Below are 21,264 nucleotides of genomic sequence, written 5' to 3' on the forward strand. Positions count from 1 at the left end.
AAAAGTCTCATAACCAGAGTAGCCTAGATGAAAATTCACTTTTCCTCCTGCATATCCCGGCCCCCCCACATACCCTATCTATGAATTTCTCGAACCCCATCTCCAAACCCCCCGCCTCGCCGAGACAACAGCTTTCCGTTCCAGGACAGGAGGGCGAAATGCAACGCTATTCCATTCCGGTGCCGGATTGGTAGAACAAATTCCAGCGATCCCAAGTGGCCAGTCCTGCTTAAACTATCTCCGGCCGCCAAAGCCCATGGATGTCCAGGTATAGTAACCTCCAGGTCGAGGGGTTATGCAACCCAGGAAAAGCTGGCAGACGCCCAACGAAACACAAGCTACGTACCATACGACCCGAAAACTCGGCCCGCAGGTGACCTAGGCTGGGCCCCGGCTTTGTTTTTGACATGCCGCTTTCCCACAGTCCGGCCCGGCCATGTCTGAAAAGCCTGGGCCAGTCCGGCCGTACCCAAAGCCGACGGACTGGCCACTTTGGTTCACTGAAATTATTTTAAATTCTCACTGCAGGGGTTCACCAAGAAGGCGAAATCTGTGGTCAGCCTTTACATCGCATGTTGTTCACTACAACTTTCATGCTCAGCCCAACTATCGAAATTTCTGAATTCCATACCAGTCCTCATTCTCATAGCCAGAAATTGAATCTCAGATATGCGGCATCACCCTGTCCCAACAATCTCCCACATTACAATCCTCTTAATATCACAATCATTCCAGTTCAACCACAACACATACCGACAAGAGGAATCGACAAAAAGTCAAGCTTGAAAGAAAACTGTCATTCTTTGGTAATCTGATATTCCAAATCACTCCCACCACCGCAATCATATCAACAGCAATCTGTTCCAGACAACCTCAGAAATTACCAATAAGCCCCGAGATCAACTGTCCATAGTTGGCATGCCATGAATATCCACCAGATTCACCAGCCGCCTATCGCTAATTATTATCACTGATTGAAGCCTCTGTACTATGTGCGATATCCACTTTAACAATTTACTCGCGAGTAGTATATATATGCACCAGTCTCGTTTGGGTGTAGTTTATCGAAGGGAGACCATGAGATGTGATCACTACAGTGGATGATGGACAGACAGGTGGGCTAACCACTCCAGCATCATTGGTGTCAAAGTTGTCGTATCCCAGCCTCATTAGGTGGCTATAGTATTTACCCGCCAACCCCCGGATTGAAAACCCGATAACATTTCCCGATATTCCAAGCGTCAGTAAGTCAGCATGTTTGCTAAATCTTTTTTTTTTTTATCGTAATATCATCCCGGTTTTTGTCCCCCAGAATTTCTCCAATAAAAACCCAGTATTACACACCGAAGTGATCACAAGCTTTCCGGAGTATCCTACCTCTATCACCGGCCATGGCCAATCACTCTTGCGGTATCCTGCTATGCACCACTCGGTTTCTACTCCTTCGTCACCCTATTTGCTCTGATTACATACCAGAATCAGACTTCAGATTGCAAGTCCACCGGTAGCGCCCGGGATCAACCTGATAAACCAGTGTGACTCCGGTACTGCTCGTAGGTGAATCGGACCCCCTCGAGCAATACCAAGATCCTAGAAAAGGTGTTATGAACAGAGGGACAGCCGCGTGCTCCAATACTCCAGTGGTAATAAGCATGTAGCGGAGACGTCCTATATCAAGTCGTTGCGTAATGATACCTTCGGATTGCTCGACCAGGCCAACGGCTGTGGAAAAAAAGGGAGTTTGTTGGTATAAAACCGGGGCCGAGAGCTAATAATTTCATGAAGGCTCTACTACAATTTTAACGATGAGACCGCACAAATGTCATGACCGATCTGAAAAGACTCAATGCTATCGTAGCCGCCCCGCAGCCAAGGCTTCACCGGAACAGCTAGAGGGCCCAGCAGCGACACTCGAAAACTCTACTCTCCACCACGAGGCAAGGCACATCACCAAACACACGTATCATTGCGGTCAAGCGATGTTCGAAATGCACTCGAGTATCAGCAAGATGTCAGGAGGTGCTGAGTAAGTGGGCTCTACAAGAAATGGATTGGGCGGGATGTGAGAGTGTGGGGGAGGAGGAGGATGACAGTAAGAGTTGGGGAGGTGGGAAATTGGTGGCTGGTACGATATGCTATTTTCAAAGAGAGATAGGCGGAGGGGGAGGTGGGATGATGTGGATTTACCTTCATTCAACTGCTGGATGGTTTCTGAATTGCTCTAGGGGGTCTCCAAAAGCTCATGTGAGCTGTAGTCTCTGCAGTCCCTACGCAATGGTACAGGGAGGACGAAAACAGGTCGAGCATGAGAAAGGACAACTTTCAACAAACAGTCCGAGTGACAATCATAGCAACCTAGCTAGAGACTAGCTATTATATCCATAAACACCAAAGGCTTCATAAAGTCAGAAATTTAACTACCCCCACCCCATAATCCCCCCATTCTTCAGAACATATTTCAAAATTCAGTCCAATACCCGTACTCCGATCCCACAGTCCACAGTGAGACAGGCCAAATGCAAGTCACCTATAACCCAAGTACAATACTCCGAGATGCGCCCGTCTACAAACAGTTTATCATGAACAAACGGAACACGGTCCAAAAACCAGGAAATAATTTATTAAGTGAAGATGAATAAGAAATTGCGGCGATGTTTTACTCAGGACAAGAATAAGAAACCCCTGGTACAATATATCACTGTACAATGGAGTCTAAACAAGTAACGAACGCAAAGAAAAGGCAAAACAAAAACAAAGTAATTCCACACCAATTGTTCCACGTAGTCTAGAAATTCTAGAAAGAGCGCAATCCAGTAACCCCACCTTCGCCCTTCGACATCGCAATATTCACAAGTCTAATATCTCTCCCCCAACAAACTACTCGACGCGACAAAGCTGAAACCACCAAACAAGCCCTCCTCATCCTCCTCTTCGTCTCCCCTACCAATCATGACCGGCGAACTCAACCCCAATTCCGTAAAATCCGTCGAGAAATTCTCCGCGAGCTCGGGATCAGTGATGAGAGGTCTGATGGGCGGTTCAATCTCCCTACGCTCCAGCTTCTCCCAGTCAATCTTTCTGAAAAATCTGTGATTCTTGATCGTGTGCAGGTCCTTCGGCATGTTGTGACCCAACCGCTTCGTCGGGTCCTTGCGCAGCAATCGGGTTATCAAGTCCTTTGCGTCTTGGGATAGGTAGTACGGAAGAGAGAGTTTCGAGTGAACGATCTTGTGGATGATTCTTGCCTTGTTGTTTCCTGTAAAGGGGGGTCCGGCGGTCATCAAGTCTACAGCAAGGGCACCGACGCCCCACCAGTCAACTTCAGCACCATACTCTCGTTTGCCATCACCAGTGAGGATCTCCGGGGCCATGTATTCAGGAGTACCTAGGAAGGAGCGGCAACGAGAGTCATCGGTTTTAACCTTGCTGAGGCCAAAGTCGGTCAGGAGGAGGTGGCCTTCCGCGTCCAACAAACAGTTCTCAGGCTTCAAGTCTCTGTACACCACTCCGACGTTCTGGTGAAGGTGTGAGAGAGCAAGGACAAGCTCTGCGAGGTAAAATACGGCGGTGGTCTCCGGGAAGAATTTTGACAAAGCCAGATGCAAGAAAAGTTCGCCTCCTTGAGCATACTCGAGGATCAAATAGAGCTTCTCCTTGTCCTGGAAGGCATAGTAGAGCTTGACAACAAATGGATGACGGACAGACTCGAGGATTGCGCGCTCGGTCTTTGTCTGCTCAACCACCTTCTTATGGACCACCAGACTGGCCTTTTTAAATTGCTTCTGCGCGTAGAGCTTTCCAGTATCCTTATGACGAACCAAAAAGACAGTTCCATAGCTATCACACCCTCAGCACATATCATTCCAGGAAACAAGGTCCAATTGAGCTACTCACGTTCCCTTGCCCAAACACTTCAAAGTCTCAAAATCCTCCGCATGCATCTTCCGTCTCTGATCTACGCCCGAACGAGACACAGGACGGGAATTGACATCATCATCAATGTAATCCTCATCCAGCGCAACCTCATACGTCCCCATATCCGCAGACGCATCGCCATTCTCCGACTCAACCGAAGTATCACTTCCAGATCTAGCGGGCGCCAGGTCCCCAGGATGGGACTGGCTCAATAGAGACGAAAGTCCTGATCTGCGCAGCGGGGAGGATGATCTCGAACTCGACGGAGAGGGACTAATATTCCTCTTGACGAAACTCCAATCAGGACTCAACCCACCGTCGTCGGCCGGAACAACCCTAGCAACAGATCCACCCTTCTTCCCCTCGCCCTTCTGCCTGCCTTGCTGCTGTTGCTGCTGTTGTTGAGCCACACCAGAACCACCCTTCTTCTTCTTACTCTTAGACCTCTTCTTCCTCTTCCCACCACCATTCTTCTCCTGCACCCTCTCACAGTTAATATCCCCAGCATCGCTCGGAGCCCGCGACGAAACCTCCGAGTGCGGAAACAGCGCCGCCAATCCTCCAGGCACGCCCGGGGAAATCTTAGCCGCAGCAACAGCAACCGCAAGACTACTCACACTCCCAGCACCCTCGACATTTGCCGCGGCGGTAATACTCGCACGGCGACGACCACCGCCAAAACCGTAAACTGGCTTCGACAAGGTCGGGGAGTCGAGGTCGTGGGGGGTGGGGTCGTGGTCGAAGGTGAAGATATCCGCCATTTCCGTTTCGGTTTCGCTTAATAGTTTTTGCTTTTTTTGCTTTTTTTCTCGTGTGGTGTAGGGTTGGTATGAAGGCCGTGTGTAGCCGGTAAGCGTGGCTTGGCTCTTGGAGGTGGAGTGTTCTAAAATTAAAGGGGAAAGGGACCGTAGGAAAAAAGGCAAGAGGGTAGAGTTCAGTCCTAAAAAAAAAAAAAAAAAAAATAGAAAATTTAGAGGGGTAGGGGAAAAAATCGATAGTCTTTGCCCTTGACCCCAGTATTCAATGCGCACTATGGTTATGCAGAACGAATGTTCGTATGATATGTGGGAAAGTAAATTCCGCTGCGATGCTTTGCTTGCTTGCCGGCTCGCGTGGGTGTGTAAGTTACTTGTAGTAGGCCCCGTCCTTTTCCAACCCAGCCGATGGGAAAACAGGAATCCTCCAACTAGTCTCCCTCTTTTTTCTTTCAGGACTCACTTCAAGGACGCAGTGCGACGGCAAGGAGCAAGAGCAGGAAAGCTGGAACGTGCAAAACAGAAGAATTAACGGGAAATTCGTGGATAAGCGAAACTTCCATGAAGAACAATGATTTATGGGAGAGGGGATTTCTCGTTTTCGACTGGGAGAGAGGGAGAAAGACGACGACGATTTCGTTCGCTTGGGGAGGGGGAGGAGTAGCTTAATTTTTTTTCTCGCTGGCGTGAGCTGGCGGGTGTAGCAAAGGAGGGAAGGGAGGAAGAGGGAGAAGGGAACGGATGAGAAGTTTGGTTTTGTAGGGGGTTTATTATGTGGTGTGTGTGTGCGGCCAGCCCTTGCTTACCTGCTTACTCGTACCTTTCCCTGCTTCAAGTTGTCGCAAACGAACGCATAATCGCCCAGAGTAACTAATAATAATGAAAAATAAAAATCACTGCAGGTTAATTCAATTGAATAAGGCTTGAGCCTGGTATTGTAGAACCTTGTCCCCTGCGGTACAGTACAGTACTCGTACATAGGGTACTGCACAGTACTGTAGTTGTCTATATTGCGCTGCACTAGCACAGAACAGTACGAGCACTCGTACAGGACGCAGTACCATAAGAAGCGCCGTACAGCACTGCTATTGTAAACCCTCCTCGAACACATTTCTCACTCCGACTCTCCACCCAATGTTAACCCCCTCCTCCAACCGCACTAAAGCAGACTAACCCTCTCGCCCATACATCACCACACGAAAAGAAAAAAAAAAGGCAGGCTGAATAAAAATGTGGGGCCATCATACAGTCGTTGTACCAGTGAATGAGGGGAATAACAGATTATCTCAAATCTACTGGTACAATTCACGGTACCGGTTACCGCGCTTGGACCTGGAATGAGGGATAAAAAAGAATGAGAATGGGGGATGCGGGGGAGAGCTGAGAGAGAGTGTTCAACGTTGGGTGATCCGGTTGTTCCCCGTCCGGTAGACGAATGGCTGGCTGGCTGGCTGGTTGGTTGGTTGGTTGGTTAGACAATTGGTGGCAGAGTGCGTTGCTTAAGTTAAGTTACTGCCGGGCTGGATGCTCGAGTGGGTCATGGGGAATCATTCGTGGATGGAATGGTTTGATGTGCGACCTTTTCGAGGCCGGAGTAAGGGAGTACAGTACTGTACTGTGCAAGGGAAACGCTAGAGTCTCGGAAAACCGCCTTCTAAAATATGCCCATGCCCCATGCAGAATGGAGTGAAATCGTATAGTTACGAGACGAGAGGTGAATTGCCATGCCAAATGAAGCGAGTACAGTACTGTACCGCCCATGAAGTATGAGTTATCATAAATCTCTCGACCAACACGCGTCCCGAAAAGAAACAGAAACAAATTCCAGTCCTCTATACAAAATAAAAGCTCAAGCTCCAATCATGAAAGTGGAAAGAAGAAACATCCTGCTCTTTTCGCCCACTGACTCTCCCCTGCCTTCTTCTTCTTACTCGTGCTTGCTTTCTCCCCTCGTACTCCCCCCTCCAAAGTGGCCTATACCCCCCGAATCTTAAAGCTCCGCACCACTCCCCAACCTCGCCACCGTGTACGAAATGGCCCACGATTATGGGTGAACTATGGCGTCCGCAACAGTATGGACGAGGATCGACCCTAACAGAATCTACATGACAGGCCACCCATTCGCGAACTCATGCCGGGGGTAAAATGAGGGTTTGGCGATTTCAATACTCAGCAGTGAGGTAGTATCACCCTGACGTGACACACCCTAAGTGTGAGGCTTACAGACCTGGGAGCAGGCTCAATGGTGTAGACCAGTAACTCTCTAGGGATCGGAGAGTGCACTCGTTAAGGCTGAAACTCACTGCCTCAGCTCTTACAACACTTCAAGACATGCTGCAGTGTGGCCTTAGAACGAGAGTCCGTAAAGAGTAGCAGAAGCAATGAGCAGTTCCTACATTCCGTCGAAACTACAGCGCACCCATATATACAACCCCCACTCCGTAACAATCACCTAAACCCCTCCGGCACCAAACTCCCCACATTCTCTACTGCCCTCTCAGGCTTTCCCTTAAAATAGACGAAAAGCCCCTGCAAGCTGGCAGCACTAACCCCCCACCTGCCCTCAAACGCTCCTGCAGCCTCCAACCTCTCCACAAACACCTCCCTCAACTTCCCTCTCCTAGCCAGTTCCTCCTCACCAACCACTCCATCTACACTCTCTCCGCCATAGAACCTCTCCCACATAACCTCCACCTCCTCCCTCCCCGCGTATCCAATCTCAGCCTTAACGTCAACCCTCCCGGGCCTAACAAGCGCCTCATCCAGCCTCTCCGGATAGTTCGTCGTCATGACCACGATCCGCTCCTCGCTACTCGCGACACCATCGAGGGCGTTCAAAAGCCCACTGAACGTAACGTTCGCGCCGCGATACCCATCCTCCTCCGTCACGGCCCTCCCGCGGCCAAAGGCGGCGTCGACATCCTCCAACAGGGCAATACTCCGTTCGGGCATATTCGACAGCAAGTGGTTCAATCGATCATCCGTCAACCCACGCTCACTCAGATTCAGCAAGCAAATGCCATAATCCAGTTCGCCCGCTAGCGCCTGCACGAACGAGCTCTTTCCCGTGCCGGGTGGGCCGTAAAGGAGGTATCCCCGTCGGTAGGGTATCCCGCGATCGTAGTACCAGCGGGCAGAGTTCAGGAAGGACTTTACATCGGTGAGTAACTCTTGGCTGAGGCCTGGCTTCAGCACAACGGAGGATAACGGCCGCTTACGCCGGGGTCGGCCGAAGGGCTTCCACTCCGTTGACCAGGAGGTGTATATTATTGTCTTGCCTTCCTCCAGCTTCACGGCCAGGTCCCTGGCTTCCTGGAGCAGGGCCGGGAAGACGCTCCGGGATGCGAAGAGGGTGGTTATGGTGATTAACTCCCAGGGCGTGCCGCGCTGGAGGTCCACCCGCTTTGCGTCGCGCTCGCGATTAACCCTCAGGAAGTTCCCGCGGAAATTCAGCAAGTGCCGACCGGTGCCGGGCAGGAGTGTGAAGTCGGTGGAAATACCGCCCGAGGCGTGCCGGATGTATTTCGTCTCGACAGCGAGGTGTCGCGGGGCTGGGCGAAAGGTCGTCATCCATTCCAGCAACGATTTGGACGTCGACCGGGGCGACGAAGAGGAGGAGGAGTTCTGCGACATCCAGTGCAGAAACCAATCGTATGACTTATCCGTCGAAGGTATTTCCAGCGTCACGAGCATTTGATTTCGGAGGTGTGTGCTCAGGCTCGTTAACGACTTGCGGGCGAGCTGTGCGGCTGCGGTTAGGAGGATTATGCCTACTCCCTTCGATTCCCGTCAGTGACATAGGCTCCCGCGATAGCGGAGGTAAGGTACTCCTGTAAATAGCGGATTCGAACTCAATTGGCCCACGAGACCACCATCCCCACCGGATGCATCAACCGCCGAACCCGTAGAAGAATCCCCCCCTCGATTATCACCAACCCCCTTCCCCGGCGGCTTCGGCAAAAGACTCCCGATATTCATGTTGTAGTGGGAGAAAATGTGAGATGCGAAGTGGGAAAAAAACAAATTATACAATCCTTGTCAGTCGGTTGCTTCGGCTTTTGATTGCTGGTATGCAGCAGCGGAGCCTCACGGTAAATTTAGGGTATGATATCATGAGTATCGGGATTGTTTGTTTATCGTCATTCCCTCTCACTCAGTGCTACCATAAGTATGATACTCGCTCGTCTTTGCCGATAATACCTCCGCCGGCCGATATTTTACTGCAGCCTAGCCAAATATTCGGGATACGGAGGTATTCTTGCCAAAGACGAGTGAGTAAGGTATCATATACTCGAGTATGATGAGGTTAGAAAGCTTAAAAAACCTCGATTTAGCGGTAAGTGTGGGTCGCATTGTGTTTCGAGGTGCCTGTAACTCCCACAATACGAAAACACCAACACCCATCCCCAATGCAAGCCATGGTGGTACTGTACCAGCGCCGCAGCCAACTACCACCACTGTATCATAGGTAAACTTCCAGAAAAGGTTCCCGCCCCCCTCCCGTCAAGGCGGAAACTTCAAGAGTCGAAGAATACCCACTCGAGCAATACGACACCCCAAACAGAAACACCGACGTCAAACACTAACTTAAGAGTAGCTGTTGCACCAACCCGATAATATGCCAAGCGGGCACTATGAACCCAACTACCGCCCCACTCTTTCCCCTCCTTTTCTTCCCGTGTCGTACATATCCAATTCCTCCTCAGACCACCCTCAAACCCCAGGTAATACCACAGTAGAGTGGTGGAAACATCTCCGACCCCCGCCCCCACCGACGCGAGCCCGAAACTTTCTATATTCATCTATCCACAACACTATATTACAATACAAAAAAAAGACCTAGATGTAATTTTGATTGGTTCCCTTCACTCCACTCCGCTCCACTCCGCTCCACTACGGCACAGTATCTCGAGAACTTTCTACACTAACAATGAAAAAAAGTGATGGCAAACAAGGTATATATATAAGGTTTCTCAATCGAAACAGAATAGAAGAAAAAAAGGAAACGCCCAGAAGAAAGCCCCATGTAAAGTAAATATTTATAAAAAGAAAGAAAAGAAAAGGGGGAACAAGAATAGGAATGTATGAACAGGTAAGTAGGTTGACAGACAACTGGATATGAAAAAAAAAAAAAAAAAAAAAAAATGGTTAAAAGTTAGAAGTTACTGATGAATGATGGCGAAAACACCAATAAGAATGATAATGATGCTGCTGGTCCCCCAAGAAAGAAAGGTGGAAAGAGGAAGCGAAACAAAACAAATATAAAAAATGAAAAAATACATTTCATACTTTATCGTGTGATGGTACTTATGGTGATGACCTCCCTAGTTAGTCCCCAACATATGGCCCTGAACTGGGAAACAAAAGGAATAAAGCAAAAAAGGAAATGCATAGCAGACACCAAACTTTTGGTAGCAGTAAAGGAGAACGGAAAACAGGAAGAGATGTGAAAAAAAAAAGACCCTCGCCTTGCCTTCAAACACCCAAAAAACAAAATGAAAAAGGATATAAAAGTGAAAAAAGATGCTAGCTTCAAGATCAAAACATCACCCGAACTATGTCTTTACCAAGATCTTCTTGAATTTTCTGCTAAAGTCGTGATGCCCGTGAAGCTGCAATGGTCCTCCAAAATGATTCCGAAGCGCCTGATCATCCTTAGAAGCTCTGACACCGCCCCTCGCAATCGCTGCCCGCTCTGCTGCAAAGGCGTCCCTGCGGTCTTGCCTCCGTTGATCGATAGTTTCTTGACTGATATGTCCGAAACCATTTCTCCGGCGGTAGCACGCTTCGATAATAGCACCCGCGTCGATGAGGCGTCTTGGAATTGTCTGAACAACTTGGAAGATCTCCATCGGGTCATTTACAGCCCTGATTTGCGGCTCACCGGTCTTGAAGATAGCGAGAGCAATTCGGAAGAGAGTCTTTGATCCCTCGCTATAATTCGTAAAAAATTAGCACGTGCGCTAAAGTGAGCAGCAGATATGAAAACATACTAAAACAAACAATCCCAAACTCGGAGGACACTCTCAATGGGCAGTGATCCGATAAACCCACTCATGAACCACGAAGAAGTGCACAGAGTTACCGGCGGCAGCCTCGCAGAGTCAGGATCAAAATCGCTACCATCGAGATCGCCACCAATCTTGGCCCAGATACCAGGCAAACTCTCCCGTACACTCATCATAAGCACCCACTGATCAACACTAGAACCCTCCAAGTTTACCTCATGTGTTCCAGGAAGATGAGTATGGGTAAGAATGTACAGCATCCAGAAGGCCTTCTCTTCACTCATGAACAGTAACAAGAGACCAGCCAAAAAGTTCAAGCTCTGGCAGTAACCAACTTTGGGAACGTGAAGCGAGAAGGCAACCAAGACTCTTCTCAACTGTTGTACGATCGGCGTCTCCATCTGCTGTTGTTGAATTTTGGAAAGTCTTTGGGCACCCGGGGAAGCATCGGGCTTGAATTTGATGTTATCGGGAAAGGTGCGGTGGAGATCTATCCATGTTTGGTAAGAATCACCACAAGTGACTTAGACGGACAGCAAACCTCTTTCAATCAACTCAGAATCAGGAGATACCAAGCCGTTACCCTTCTTGACCAATTCATCATACAATCCAGGATGCTTGTTAAGCATTTTTTGACCTCCCGCATACCAGAACCAAGCCGCCCCTCTCCATTCTGGAGGAATACCTTTCCTCACATAACGTTTGACCTTGGTCGACTTAGGTGGGAATCGTACAGGACCTCCCTCGCTACTCGGTGACAAGCCAGACTCCCTCAGCAATATCTCCCACTTCCCACGCCGCCTCCGTAGAGTTTCTTCGTAGCGTGTATTCCACTCGTCATATTCTTGAAGAGTCACGTATTGAGTTTGTTTTCGAAACCTACGACAAGTTAGCATTAAGCGTTCCAGCCCAGGAGCAAGGTTGGCTACCCGTAACGATCCCTAGCATCTTTAGGAGGCACCCCATTAGCCATAGAGGGATTCTTTTGTGGTGTATCTGATGGATCCCCGGCGGGGAGAAACGTTGGGGATCTCGGCTCGGGCGCAACTAGTTTGGATTCGAGTTTTTTAAGGGCTTCTCCTGTGGGAGTTAGTTCAACAGACGAATTCGTGTCATGCTCTTCGTGATCACTACGTTGCCCATTCCCTTGAGCACTAGATTCAGGCTCGAAAGTATCCCTATATCTAGGCACTTCGTCTCCTTTCGTGTCGGTCTTGAGGTCCTCTTTCAAACCGGATTCCGCACCAGCAGGTTCCACCGTCTGGGTTTCATGGGTTGCTTCCAGCTGTTCCTTTTGCTCTTCTAGCGCCATCTGCACGACACTCTCTTGCTCCGCCATCCTTGACCTAACCGATGGAGAAACGTCTCCTTCCAAAACAGAATCACTCGCGCACCTTGCTTGTTCCCTGTCGTCAGCAAAACTAGCTTGCCGCGACACACCGCTCAAAGCTGATCCTGCCCTCGCACTACCCTCGTCCGACACGGATCCTTGTCGCGATGTTGCTCCTCCAAGCACAGAGTCACCTTTGTTCCTCCGGCACTCTTCCTCTGAAGTAGGATGTTCGGAGATTTCTTCGTCAGTATCACTGCCGTACATTCCGATGGCTTCGTCAACAGTCATAGCATGGCTATCCTCCGTTAGCTCCGAGGAGCTGGTAAAAGTGCTGGAACGGTTCTCTCCCGCAGCAGATAAGGCCGAGCGAAACGAGGTGCGCACCTCATCAGTGGCGCTTAGAGGCCCAAATGAGCTGTGTGGGGATGTGTTGGCGCTAGTGTTGTTACTATAGGGTGGTTGCGGGGGTGTGTACGGATGAGACCTGGGCGGATTCCTGGGATCGCTTCGCGGCGGAGGATAATTTCTGTTCTCGCTGTTGGCAAAAAGGTCAGGAGCAGAGCTCGACGGACTGTTGGAAGGGCACCCTCTCGGTGTAGGAGGACCATTTCGCAAAGAAAACGCCTGGGTACCGGGGTGAGGAGAGCCAGTCGTGAATCCCCTCTCTCGCGCAATCGAATTGAAAGCCAACGGCATTTTGAGCCCCGGGGGTGCCGCGCACGGCGTAGGCGATTCCGTTCGTTCACCATTTCTTCGACCCCGCTTACTCTGCCCATTCACACCTCGCGTACCCTGTGGATGACCTGGCGGTGGTAACCCCACCTTTATTCCCCGTTCCATGCTCTTCTGTCGAAGCAACCTATCACGGCCGCCGGATGAACTGTCTGGAGAGCCCCAACTCTGTTCCTGTTCCATCATCCTCCTATGAATCTGTTTTGACAGCATTTCTGGCCCAACCCCCATATTATCCTTCCCACGTTCCTCAGAGCCCTGCCGCATCCGCGGGCTTGGTCTACCGGCTGAATTTTGTCTGTACATGGATGGGTTCGATGGCAACCCTGGACCCCGTTGCCCATCTCGTAATTCGGGAACAGAAATCATCTTTCTTACAGGAGCCCGTGGCAGGTGAGAATAAGAGTACTCCTGGGGAGTAATTTCCTTTGGCGAAAGGACGACAGGGGGAAAGTCAAAATGCAATTCTTCGTCAGGCCTGAAAGGGGAATGAGGCTCTTGCTGCTGGAGTAGTCGAACTCCTTCATCCATAGAAGGCCGGGGGGATGGCCGGGGAGAAGGTCTAGGAGAAGGTCTCGGAGAGGGTTGACGGGAGTCTGGGTGAGAGGTTGTCATCGTAGAAGTCCGTCACGAAACAACCAACTTATTGGTAATAACAATGAAAAAGAAAGAAAAGAGGAAGCTCTCTCTAGGGGCCGGACGAAGGGAGGGCGGTATTTTCTTTTGTTTGTCTTTTTCTCGCAACGGGGAGACGGAGATAGAGAGGATAGGGAAAATGCAAAGAGAGAAAACGGATGACGATCAGACAAGCTTCCCTGGTTTTAAGAGAAGGGCAGTAGCTACCGCGGTAGTTGGGGGCCCTTTTGTTTGGTGGTTGCACTGGAGCAAGCAGCAGGTACGGTAGCGTTGAAAACAAACGAGAGGAATGATAAAACGAAGAGACCGAGACAACTCCCTGAAAGGTATGATGGAGAAACGAAAGGGATGGTTTTGGAAAACCCAGGGATAACAGAGAAGAAAATCACAAAAGACGGGGGAGTATTAGACAGCAGCTTGCACCATCATACTCGCTAACTTAGTTGAGATCGATTGATGTCTGTTGGAACTGCAGGGGAGACGAGTGGGATGAGGAATGCTGGCCCCCTCGATATCTCTCTCTCCTCGCCCGCAAGCTTCTTTCCTGCTTCTATGATACTACTTGCTTGCTGCTTGCCACGGGTTCTAGGTCTAGGTCCTAGTCTGGGTCTGTTTGTTGTCGCTGTGGTAGCTGCGGAGTATGATCCAGTGCGGTGTGGTGTGATTTCGTGAATCCTTTTTTCCCCTTTCACACAATCCCTCCCTCACTTGAGAATGACAGACACAGACAGATGAGGCAGGAGAGGGGGAGGAGAGGGAAGAGGAGAATAACAAACAAGATCTGGGACGTGATGAGAAGGGTTGAGGGTAGGAGGGAGGCGCTGTCACTGCTCGTTTCTCCCCTGCTGGGACGGCCGCAGACCGAGATGGGAACCAGTGACACGGCGTGGGCAACTGTGCAGTAGTCTGTGCGGCGAGCCGAGGGTCCCAATTTTTTATTGAAGTTTGATCTTGAAATTTGCAGCGTATGTGAATCAATGTACTGGATTCGAACTACCGGTAACTCTTGGTAAATTTGGGAAGAAATTCGTTCGTGCACCCCCCCATACTCGAGTACACACACACTTGTATCTCCTTCCTTCTCTATTGTCAACCCTTCTCCGCTCAACTGAATTGGGAGGTATGGTGGTCAGAGCGCGAGTGAGCATGGCGAATAGTATTGGTTGACCGCCAGAGTGAAAGTACGACAGTACGGTACTTTTACGGTGGCATCATCTTCTATGATAAGTTCCTTCTTTCCCTCTTTCCTTCCCTTTCTCTCCTTCCCCTCTTTCGTAATATCTTGTATGATATAATAAGCAATTTTGGGAAACAATTGACCCTCAATTTCCACCCGTCTTCCCCTCTTCTCTTCCCAGACATTCGTCCAGATTAAACGCCTAGTCTTTTTGGACTTACATAAAAATTCCCCCCTTCCCCCCGAGTGACATAACTACTCGAGTACAGTACACCCGTCCTCCACCCACAATAACATAGTATCACAACCATTTACCCCCATAACTTTATATCAACCAAGTTAAACCCAGTTCATCCGAGCACTTCCTGCACAAAGGAACAGAGAACGAGGGAAATTCGAAAAGGAAGAAGGAAAAAAGAAAAAGAATTACCAAGGACCCAATCTCCCGGGACTAGGTAGGCTATGGTAAGAAAACGGAACCCCCCTTATCACACAACCATGCTTCCCTCAACCCACCCATCTGACCCCGGTCCATCGAAAACGCCGGGTTCTCCTGCCCCACCAGAAAATCACACAAAAGCGTTCCCGCTGTGCTTTAGCTAACTGCCGAGCGAGAAAAAGGGAGATCGTCAATTGATTTAACCTCACATATTATTACTCAATAGTACTCGTAGCATTTTTCAGCCCCCGCCAGCCAAGGAAAATGTGAGAATAAGGAAAACAAAGGGGGTGGGAAGCGATCGATACCTTTCAAAGTATACACAACTCCAACCATCCGAAGATGGAATCGAATTGTACTCGTACTCGAGTACAGCACCTGTGCCCCATGAGAGTGGATCTTCAGACCGTTTGGCTCTTCGAGGTCCTTGGCGTAATGCCTTGCGAAACAAAAGAAAAAGTAACCATGATGGACGAAGGATGGAAGCTTGGAAAGGAAGGAAAAAGTAAATGGAACGCTCCCACTAAAGTAAAACGTCTCGGGGGGGATCACCACCACCACCATTCATGGCACATTGCACAATAAAAAGCTTCTACCTATCAATTGCCCTCAACCTCTTTTGTAAGAGCACCGAAGAGCATCGATATACGGCGCATGATTCGTTCCCGCAACTACGACGAACCGCAATCACCAAATTTTTTCCCTTACCCGCCTTGCAATTTTGGCATGCTTTCCCACTCCCCCATACGAAGTCGATACCAGGCTATGTTGGACTGTCAAAGTAATGCTACACGAGCTCAGGAACGACCAGTAATTCCTTCTATCCACCCCATACGTCCGCAACCGGATCATGCCCCGATTCCCACAGTCAGCCGATTCGTGATCTCTCCATCTCCCTCCACTGGCATCGCCAATTGGAGATTGAGGGAAAACGAGCACCTAGAGGCAGCCAAAGCGGTGAGCACACAAGTGCGACATTTCCCGCACGCCATCAATTTCGGGGGCAAGTCAATTTGCCGGGCGCGGTGTGGTTTTTTTCTTTTCTTTTCGTTGTTGGGGTTGGTGGGTTACCGCAAACAGTTAAGTTAGAGAAGTAGTTTCCGCCTTTTCCTTTCGCAACGGCGTTGCGTACTGGAGGACGGTACAAGTACCAGGTACCGTAAATTTATTATAGCAGGAAAAAAATGGATTGAGAGAAAGGAAAAAGGAAAGAGGGAAACAAAAAAACAAAAAGAAATATCATACCACTGCATCACTCAGGAGGATGATAGGAGGGGGAAGAGTAGAAAGACCCAAAAATTGACGGAGCGCAGCAGACCATGGGGGCATGGGGGCATGGGGGCATGGGCAAAGTACTCGAGTACCGTACCGTAGAAGGTGACCAAAGTGGTAATAAAAAGTAATGACTGCTTGGGGAGTCTAGTGGCGGCTGAGGTAAGAACTCAGGTAAGGACTAACTACATTACAACTAAATTTATTCTCCTTTTCTTCGAGCAGAAGAAACCCCACAAACGGGAATATGATGACTCCGACAGTGCTACAGAGTATCGGACTAGGTATTTGGCTACTGTGCAGCACTGGTAACTTACTCGAGTACCAGTACTGGTACTGTACCTGCCGGCGGTATTTTCCTGCAGCCTTCGCTTCCTTTTCCAGATCCTGCCTCCCATTGCTCTTCAATAATAGTATTATTATAGCTCACGAGACCCCCCCCACAGCAACTCAACAATTAACCAACTGGGTAGCCCATCGCGGAGCCTTTCTAATACGATACCTGCGATACAGTATCATACAATCCCCCTACCGGTATTTCCTTTCCAATCGCAGCGATCTGGACAGACAACTGGTCAATCGGTCAATTTGACCCCAAACCCCAAAGGACAATCGAAATAAGTCCTTCCCCTTCTCCACCCCACTCCTCCAAGCACGCTTGAGCACAATATGATAACACCAGATACGTGCAGCATCGCTGCCGCTATCGCCTACAACACTACCAATCCCTAAGCCCACAAGCACGAGTTCTCGTACAGTGCGCTTTCTACCCCAACCGCGAATGCGTGAGAATCCGAAAACCCCGGGAATGGACCACGTGCGGCATTATACCGTTTCGTATCATGTAAACCACCTAAGCGAACCCCAACGTACCCCATCGCAACGCAACCCGGTTCAATACCCATATCCAACTCTTCGCAAATGCAGGAACGAATAACAAGCACTTTAACAGGTGCCGCAGTATACCCTCTTGCGAACACATACATATGCGCGTAAACGCGTAACAAGCCCGTGTGGTGCGGAATCCCCGCCGGATTAAGCTTTGTCTTTGGTCGAAGAGGGGGGGGGAAGGGAGAAAGGGATGCATGTGGAGAGAGGAGGGGTAAAGAGTTCTCCAATTGCCCTTTCTCTGCGTTTGAGTAATTCTTAAACATCGTTATTACTTCCGATCTGATCATTTGACTGGTTGACTTGTTGAATTGCCTGCCATAAAAGAAATGCAAACCGGATGGACGGACGGATAGAAGCCGAGATGTGGTATGCACTCGAGCATGATACAAGTACGTGCCTCATCTCCATATCCCTCTAATAATATCTTGTCTAACTAGGCTTTTCTCTACCCCTGCCCTGCCCTTCACAGCCGTAGCCCATCCGTGCATCCACAACCCTGCAAGCTCAGTCTGACCAAACCAAACCAAACCCAGAGCGGTCAAAAGAGAGAGAGAGGTTTGTATATAATGGCGACCCTTCCTTCATTCCTTCATTCTTCCGCTAGTTATGATGAGACACTGACACAAACACTTTTCGGAAAAAAGTTACCCGCTCCTTCCTCCTTCCTTCCTTCCTTCCTCCCCATCCCGGAGCGAGCAGGCGGATGGAAATACCATACTCGGCCAAGCCACGCTTAAAAGGGGGAACCCAGCATGCACGGTAATGGAAAGTAAAGAGTAAAGAACCTCAAAGGAAGGAAGGAGGAAAGAAAAAAAGGGCCGTGAGTGCTGTATGAGTACAAGTGCTTAGTCAAGGGTGTTGATAGGGCAATTCGAGCTCGAGCAGGTGTCCGTGTCGGGATATCATAGGTTAAATTTGGGCATGCAGCAAAGAAAGCGGAGGGAAGGAAGGAACAAAATTTTTTCCAATTCCCCGGTTTTGCTTTTTTTGGCTTTACCCTCCTCCCCTGACTTGAGCCTTAGGATATCGGTATCCTACGAGTACGGTACGGTAAGCTCCCGGTCCGTCCTAAGTACTCGTACTTGTACTTGTACTAGTACTAGTACAATAAGCAGCGGCTATCGTGTGATACCTCACAAGTACTCGTACCACATCCCACTGTCATCAAAAAAAAAAAAAAACCTTTTCCTTCCATTACGGGAAAGAGCACAGTGTAGCAAGCGGCACGTACTCGGGGCTGAACCACCGGTGGCCCATAGCCAGCCGGCCCGCCCAACCCCTTACTTCCTACCGTACCGGTGCGGTACGGTACCGGGCCGCGTCCAACAAAGCGGGATCGCTATCGTTATTAGCGATATCGGCAACTCTATCATACGCCGTAGTGGTGCGCTACTGTTGATAACTTGGTAGTCTGCTTAGTTCACTATTGTCTACGGCAACTTAGCTTACTGGTGCTCCGGCCCATTAGGAGACCCCAATAGCTTCTGTCGTTCCTGTTACCACAGGCTTGTCCATGCTAGCTGCCCGCAAAAGCCAAGTTAGTTATGATACCAGTAGTGTGTATGTGGGTGATAATACGATATGGGGATTAGTAATGAGGCCAACATAAACACCCGTGGCCGAGGATATACGTACTTGTACAGGTACAGTATCTCCACACCCCGCGTCCTCCACATACCGGTATATCTTCGGCCCGTACCCCCCTATCCGTCTCATCACTAACCTCCCTTAATTATTCTACAATACTCTACGAGTACGAGTACTGTGCAGTCATAAAAGTCGGAAACAAAGAACAAAAAACAAAGATCCGTCCTTCCTTCCTCCTTCCCTCCCTTTTTGTTTCTCTCGCCCCAGGAATCGTAATACCGGTATCATAATTCCTACCAATTTTTTTTTTAAAAAAAATCACAATGGGAAGTTATCATATCGTATAATATCGTACAGAATAAACAAGCACAACTGCTCCGAGAATCATAATAATAATATCATACCGGTAGCGCATGAGAAAATCCTACCGTATAATAGCCCGATCGCATCGAAGCTCTCTTGCTTCCCTCCGACGATGACCGAGAGAATTCATAACGAAACAAGCACCCATCACCGCAATTTTAATCTCGTTTTCACAGTCATATTTGTCGAACGCGTTTCCTGTCATCCCCGGGTCAGATGGATTTACAAGGATTCAATTGGCTTCGTGTAATATCACACCGTGTAATATCACAAGCATCCGACGTCGACCTCAGCTCTCATGTTTCTCATTCGGGGGGAGGGTCCGTCATACTATACTCATGCACAGGCACCCTCTCTCCGCACAGCAGGTTACGTACGAACGTGATTGCACCGTAAATAGTCATGGCCAAACGTTCCACCAACGCATCTGTGAACTAATGGAGCACTCGAGTATAGTTGCGTGATAGAGTCTGTACCGGTAGTATTGCTTGCGATTCGGTTTCCAATTTTGGTACATACATGCCAAGTGGGTAATTCAGGGGTATTTATTGATTGGCAATAGGTACGATACGCGGTACGATAAGCCGTCATAAGATGCGAGGACCATGCCTTGCCCACACGAGATGCTGAGTTTCTGAGTTTCCTGCCTTCTCCTCTTCTATTGCGGAGACACATGTTGCTATTGTATGCGAGCAGATAATCGAGTAAACACGATAATAAAGCAAAAAGGGAGAAGACCAGCACAACTAAAGAGTTGAAGAGGGGAGGAAGAAGACAGCCAAAACGCCCTATGCCTGTTCAACCCCCTGACATCCTCAACACTTCCATAGTTGTTCCTGAGTTCTGAACGCTGGTTTCCATGATTGACATGTAAGAAGAGGGAAAGCAGAAAGGGAGAAAGAAAAAGAAAAAGAAAAAGGAATAGTTTATTGGTTTATCCCATTTTGGCATGCACAATCATCTACTTTGCGTATTGCTTGACCCAAGCCTTGGCCGTCTTCTCGAACGCAGCCTTGTCGTTCTTGTATTGCTCGGCGATAGAGGTTTCAACGGCATCATCCCTGCATTATCCGTTTGTTCGGGTCAACAATATATTCTCAAACTTTAGATGCGCGGGGAAGATGGGTATGGTATTTTGACTCACGGATTCGGTTCCATGAGCAGCCCGCGAGCCATCTCTAGGACTGCCAAGATCTTGCAGCTAGGCTTCCACTGATCGCTCCTCAATATACCAAGGCACATGCTCCCTTTGTCATCGTTGGTAACGTTCGGGTGATAGATCTTTGTCTGGAAGGACAAAACCGGAGGTTTGAATGGGTAGTTTGTCGGAAGTGTGAGGAGAAGCTTGAAAGTCCCACCCTGAGAGAAAAAACTTGGGGTTAGCTTTGTTCCATTACAACGTGATAGCAATTGAACTTGTGTGACTTTGAGAACTAACAGCATAAATGGACTCTTTAGGACCTGTAATCTCAATATTCCACTTGAACATATCCTCATCAATAGGCTGGATTGTGATACCCTGAGGAGGGTTCGCCTCGATCTCGGTATACTCCTGCGACACGAACATCCATTAGCTTTATTCCTTGAAGATGGACAAACGGTGATCGTTACTCGAGTGATCCGCTTTGCAGCTTGAGCCATGGTTCTGGTTAGGGTGGGCTTTGCTGGGAGAGGTTCTAGATAAAATTAACAAAGGTGTGCGAGCCGGTTTCCCCAGGAAAAAAGTACTTTCGGTTTTCGTTGGGAAGGTTTGTTGCACGGGAGGGCGTGTTCACAGTTCAGCTGAGGGTCTCAGGGTCATTAGGAGGGGAAGGGGGTCGGCATCGCGGGGCTGAGGTTCCTTGGCATGCATTTACTATGGTTGTCTGCATTTTTGTTGTGGCTCAACGACAACCACGTAAAGCCTGTTGAACACAGCATTTGACGGTTACATGCTTACTGTGTTGCTCGTCGGGCTAGGTAGCCCTTTGACAAAGTTTGATCTCCTCAAACAAGCGGACTTGGGGTGGTAGTACGGCACCGGTAGATTAACGGGAGCTTGAGGCTTCTTGACAGCGGTTAAAACGATATTTCCCTCGTTCAGTACCGGGTTTTCCAGGAGATTTTGTCTCAAACGGGGATCAGAACCCTGCACGGAGATACTCCATTTGGCGGGT

At 49.2% G+C, this 21,264-nt stretch overlaps 5 protein-coding genes; all 5 read right to left on the minus strand.

Moving 5' to 3' along the window:
• Window positions 1-2,597: 2,597 nt before the first annotated feature.
• GSTUM_00004551001 (AGC family protein serine/threonine kinase domain-containing protein) lies at window positions 2,598-5,274 on the minus strand. XM_002836069.2 has 2 exons: window positions 3,895-5,274; window positions 2,598-3,837 (listed from the first exon to the last, which is right to left on the minus strand). The coding sequence occupies exons 1-2, from the start codon at window positions 4,674-4,676 to the stop codon at window positions 2,856-2,858; spliced, it is 1,764 nt and encodes a 587-aa protein (XP_002836115.1). The 5' UTR covers window positions 4,677-5,274; the 3' UTR covers window positions 2,598-2,855.
• Window positions 5,275-7,118: 1,844 nt separating this feature from the next.
• GSTUM_00004552001 (uncharacterized protein) lies at window positions 7,119-8,648 on the minus strand (the record flags this gene model as incomplete). The annotated part of the gene is made up of 2 exons (XM_002836070.1): window positions 7,119-8,447; window positions 8,499-8,648. The coding sequence occupies 2 exons, from the start codon at window positions 8,646-8,648 to the stop codon at window positions 7,119-7,121; spliced, it is 1,479 nt and encodes a 492-aa protein (XP_002836116.1).
• A 1,577-nt stretch (window positions 8,649-10,225) lies between these two features.
• Window positions 10,226-11,574, minus strand: GSTUM_00004553001 (uncharacterized protein; the record flags this gene model as incomplete). The annotated part of the gene is made up of 3 exons (XM_002836071.1): window positions 10,226-10,604; window positions 10,664-11,168; window positions 11,220-11,574. 3 exons carry the CDS (start codon window positions 11,572-11,574, stop codon window positions 10,226-10,228), a joined length of 1,239 nt encoding a protein of 412 aa, XP_002836117.1.
• Window positions 11,575-15,214: 3,640 nt separating this feature from the next.
• GSTUM_00004554001 (uncharacterized protein) lies at window positions 15,215-16,258 on the minus strand (the record flags this gene model as incomplete). XM_002836072.2 has 1 exon in its annotated part: window positions 15,215-16,258. The coding sequence occupies exon 1, from the start codon at window positions 15,557-15,559 to the stop codon at window positions 15,215-15,217; it is 345 nt and encodes a 114-aa protein (XP_002836118.1). The 5' UTR covers window positions 15,560-16,258.
• Window positions 16,259-19,769: 3,511 nt separating this feature from the next.
• On the minus strand, window positions 19,770-20,878 carry GSTUM_00004556001 (uncharacterized protein). XM_002836073.2 has 5 exons: window positions 20,837-20,878; window positions 20,720-20,784; window positions 20,547-20,660; window positions 20,253-20,467; window positions 19,770-20,169 (listed from the first exon to the last, which is right to left on the minus strand). Exons 2-5 carry the CDS (start codon window positions 20,747-20,749, stop codon window positions 20,070-20,072), a joined length of 459 nt encoding a protein of 152 aa, XP_002836119.1. The 5' UTR covers window positions 20,750-20,784; window positions 20,837-20,878; the 3' UTR covers window positions 19,770-20,069.
• Between the last annotated feature and the right edge of the window lie 386 nt (window positions 20,879-21,264).

Source organism: Tuber melanosporum (genome assembly GCF_000151645.1).
Source record: "Tuber melanosporum whole genome shotgun sequence assembly, scaffold_13, strain Mel28".
NCBI classification, from domain to species: Eukaryota; Fungi; Ascomycota; class Pezizomycetes; order Pezizales; family Tuberaceae; genus Tuber; species Tuber melanosporum.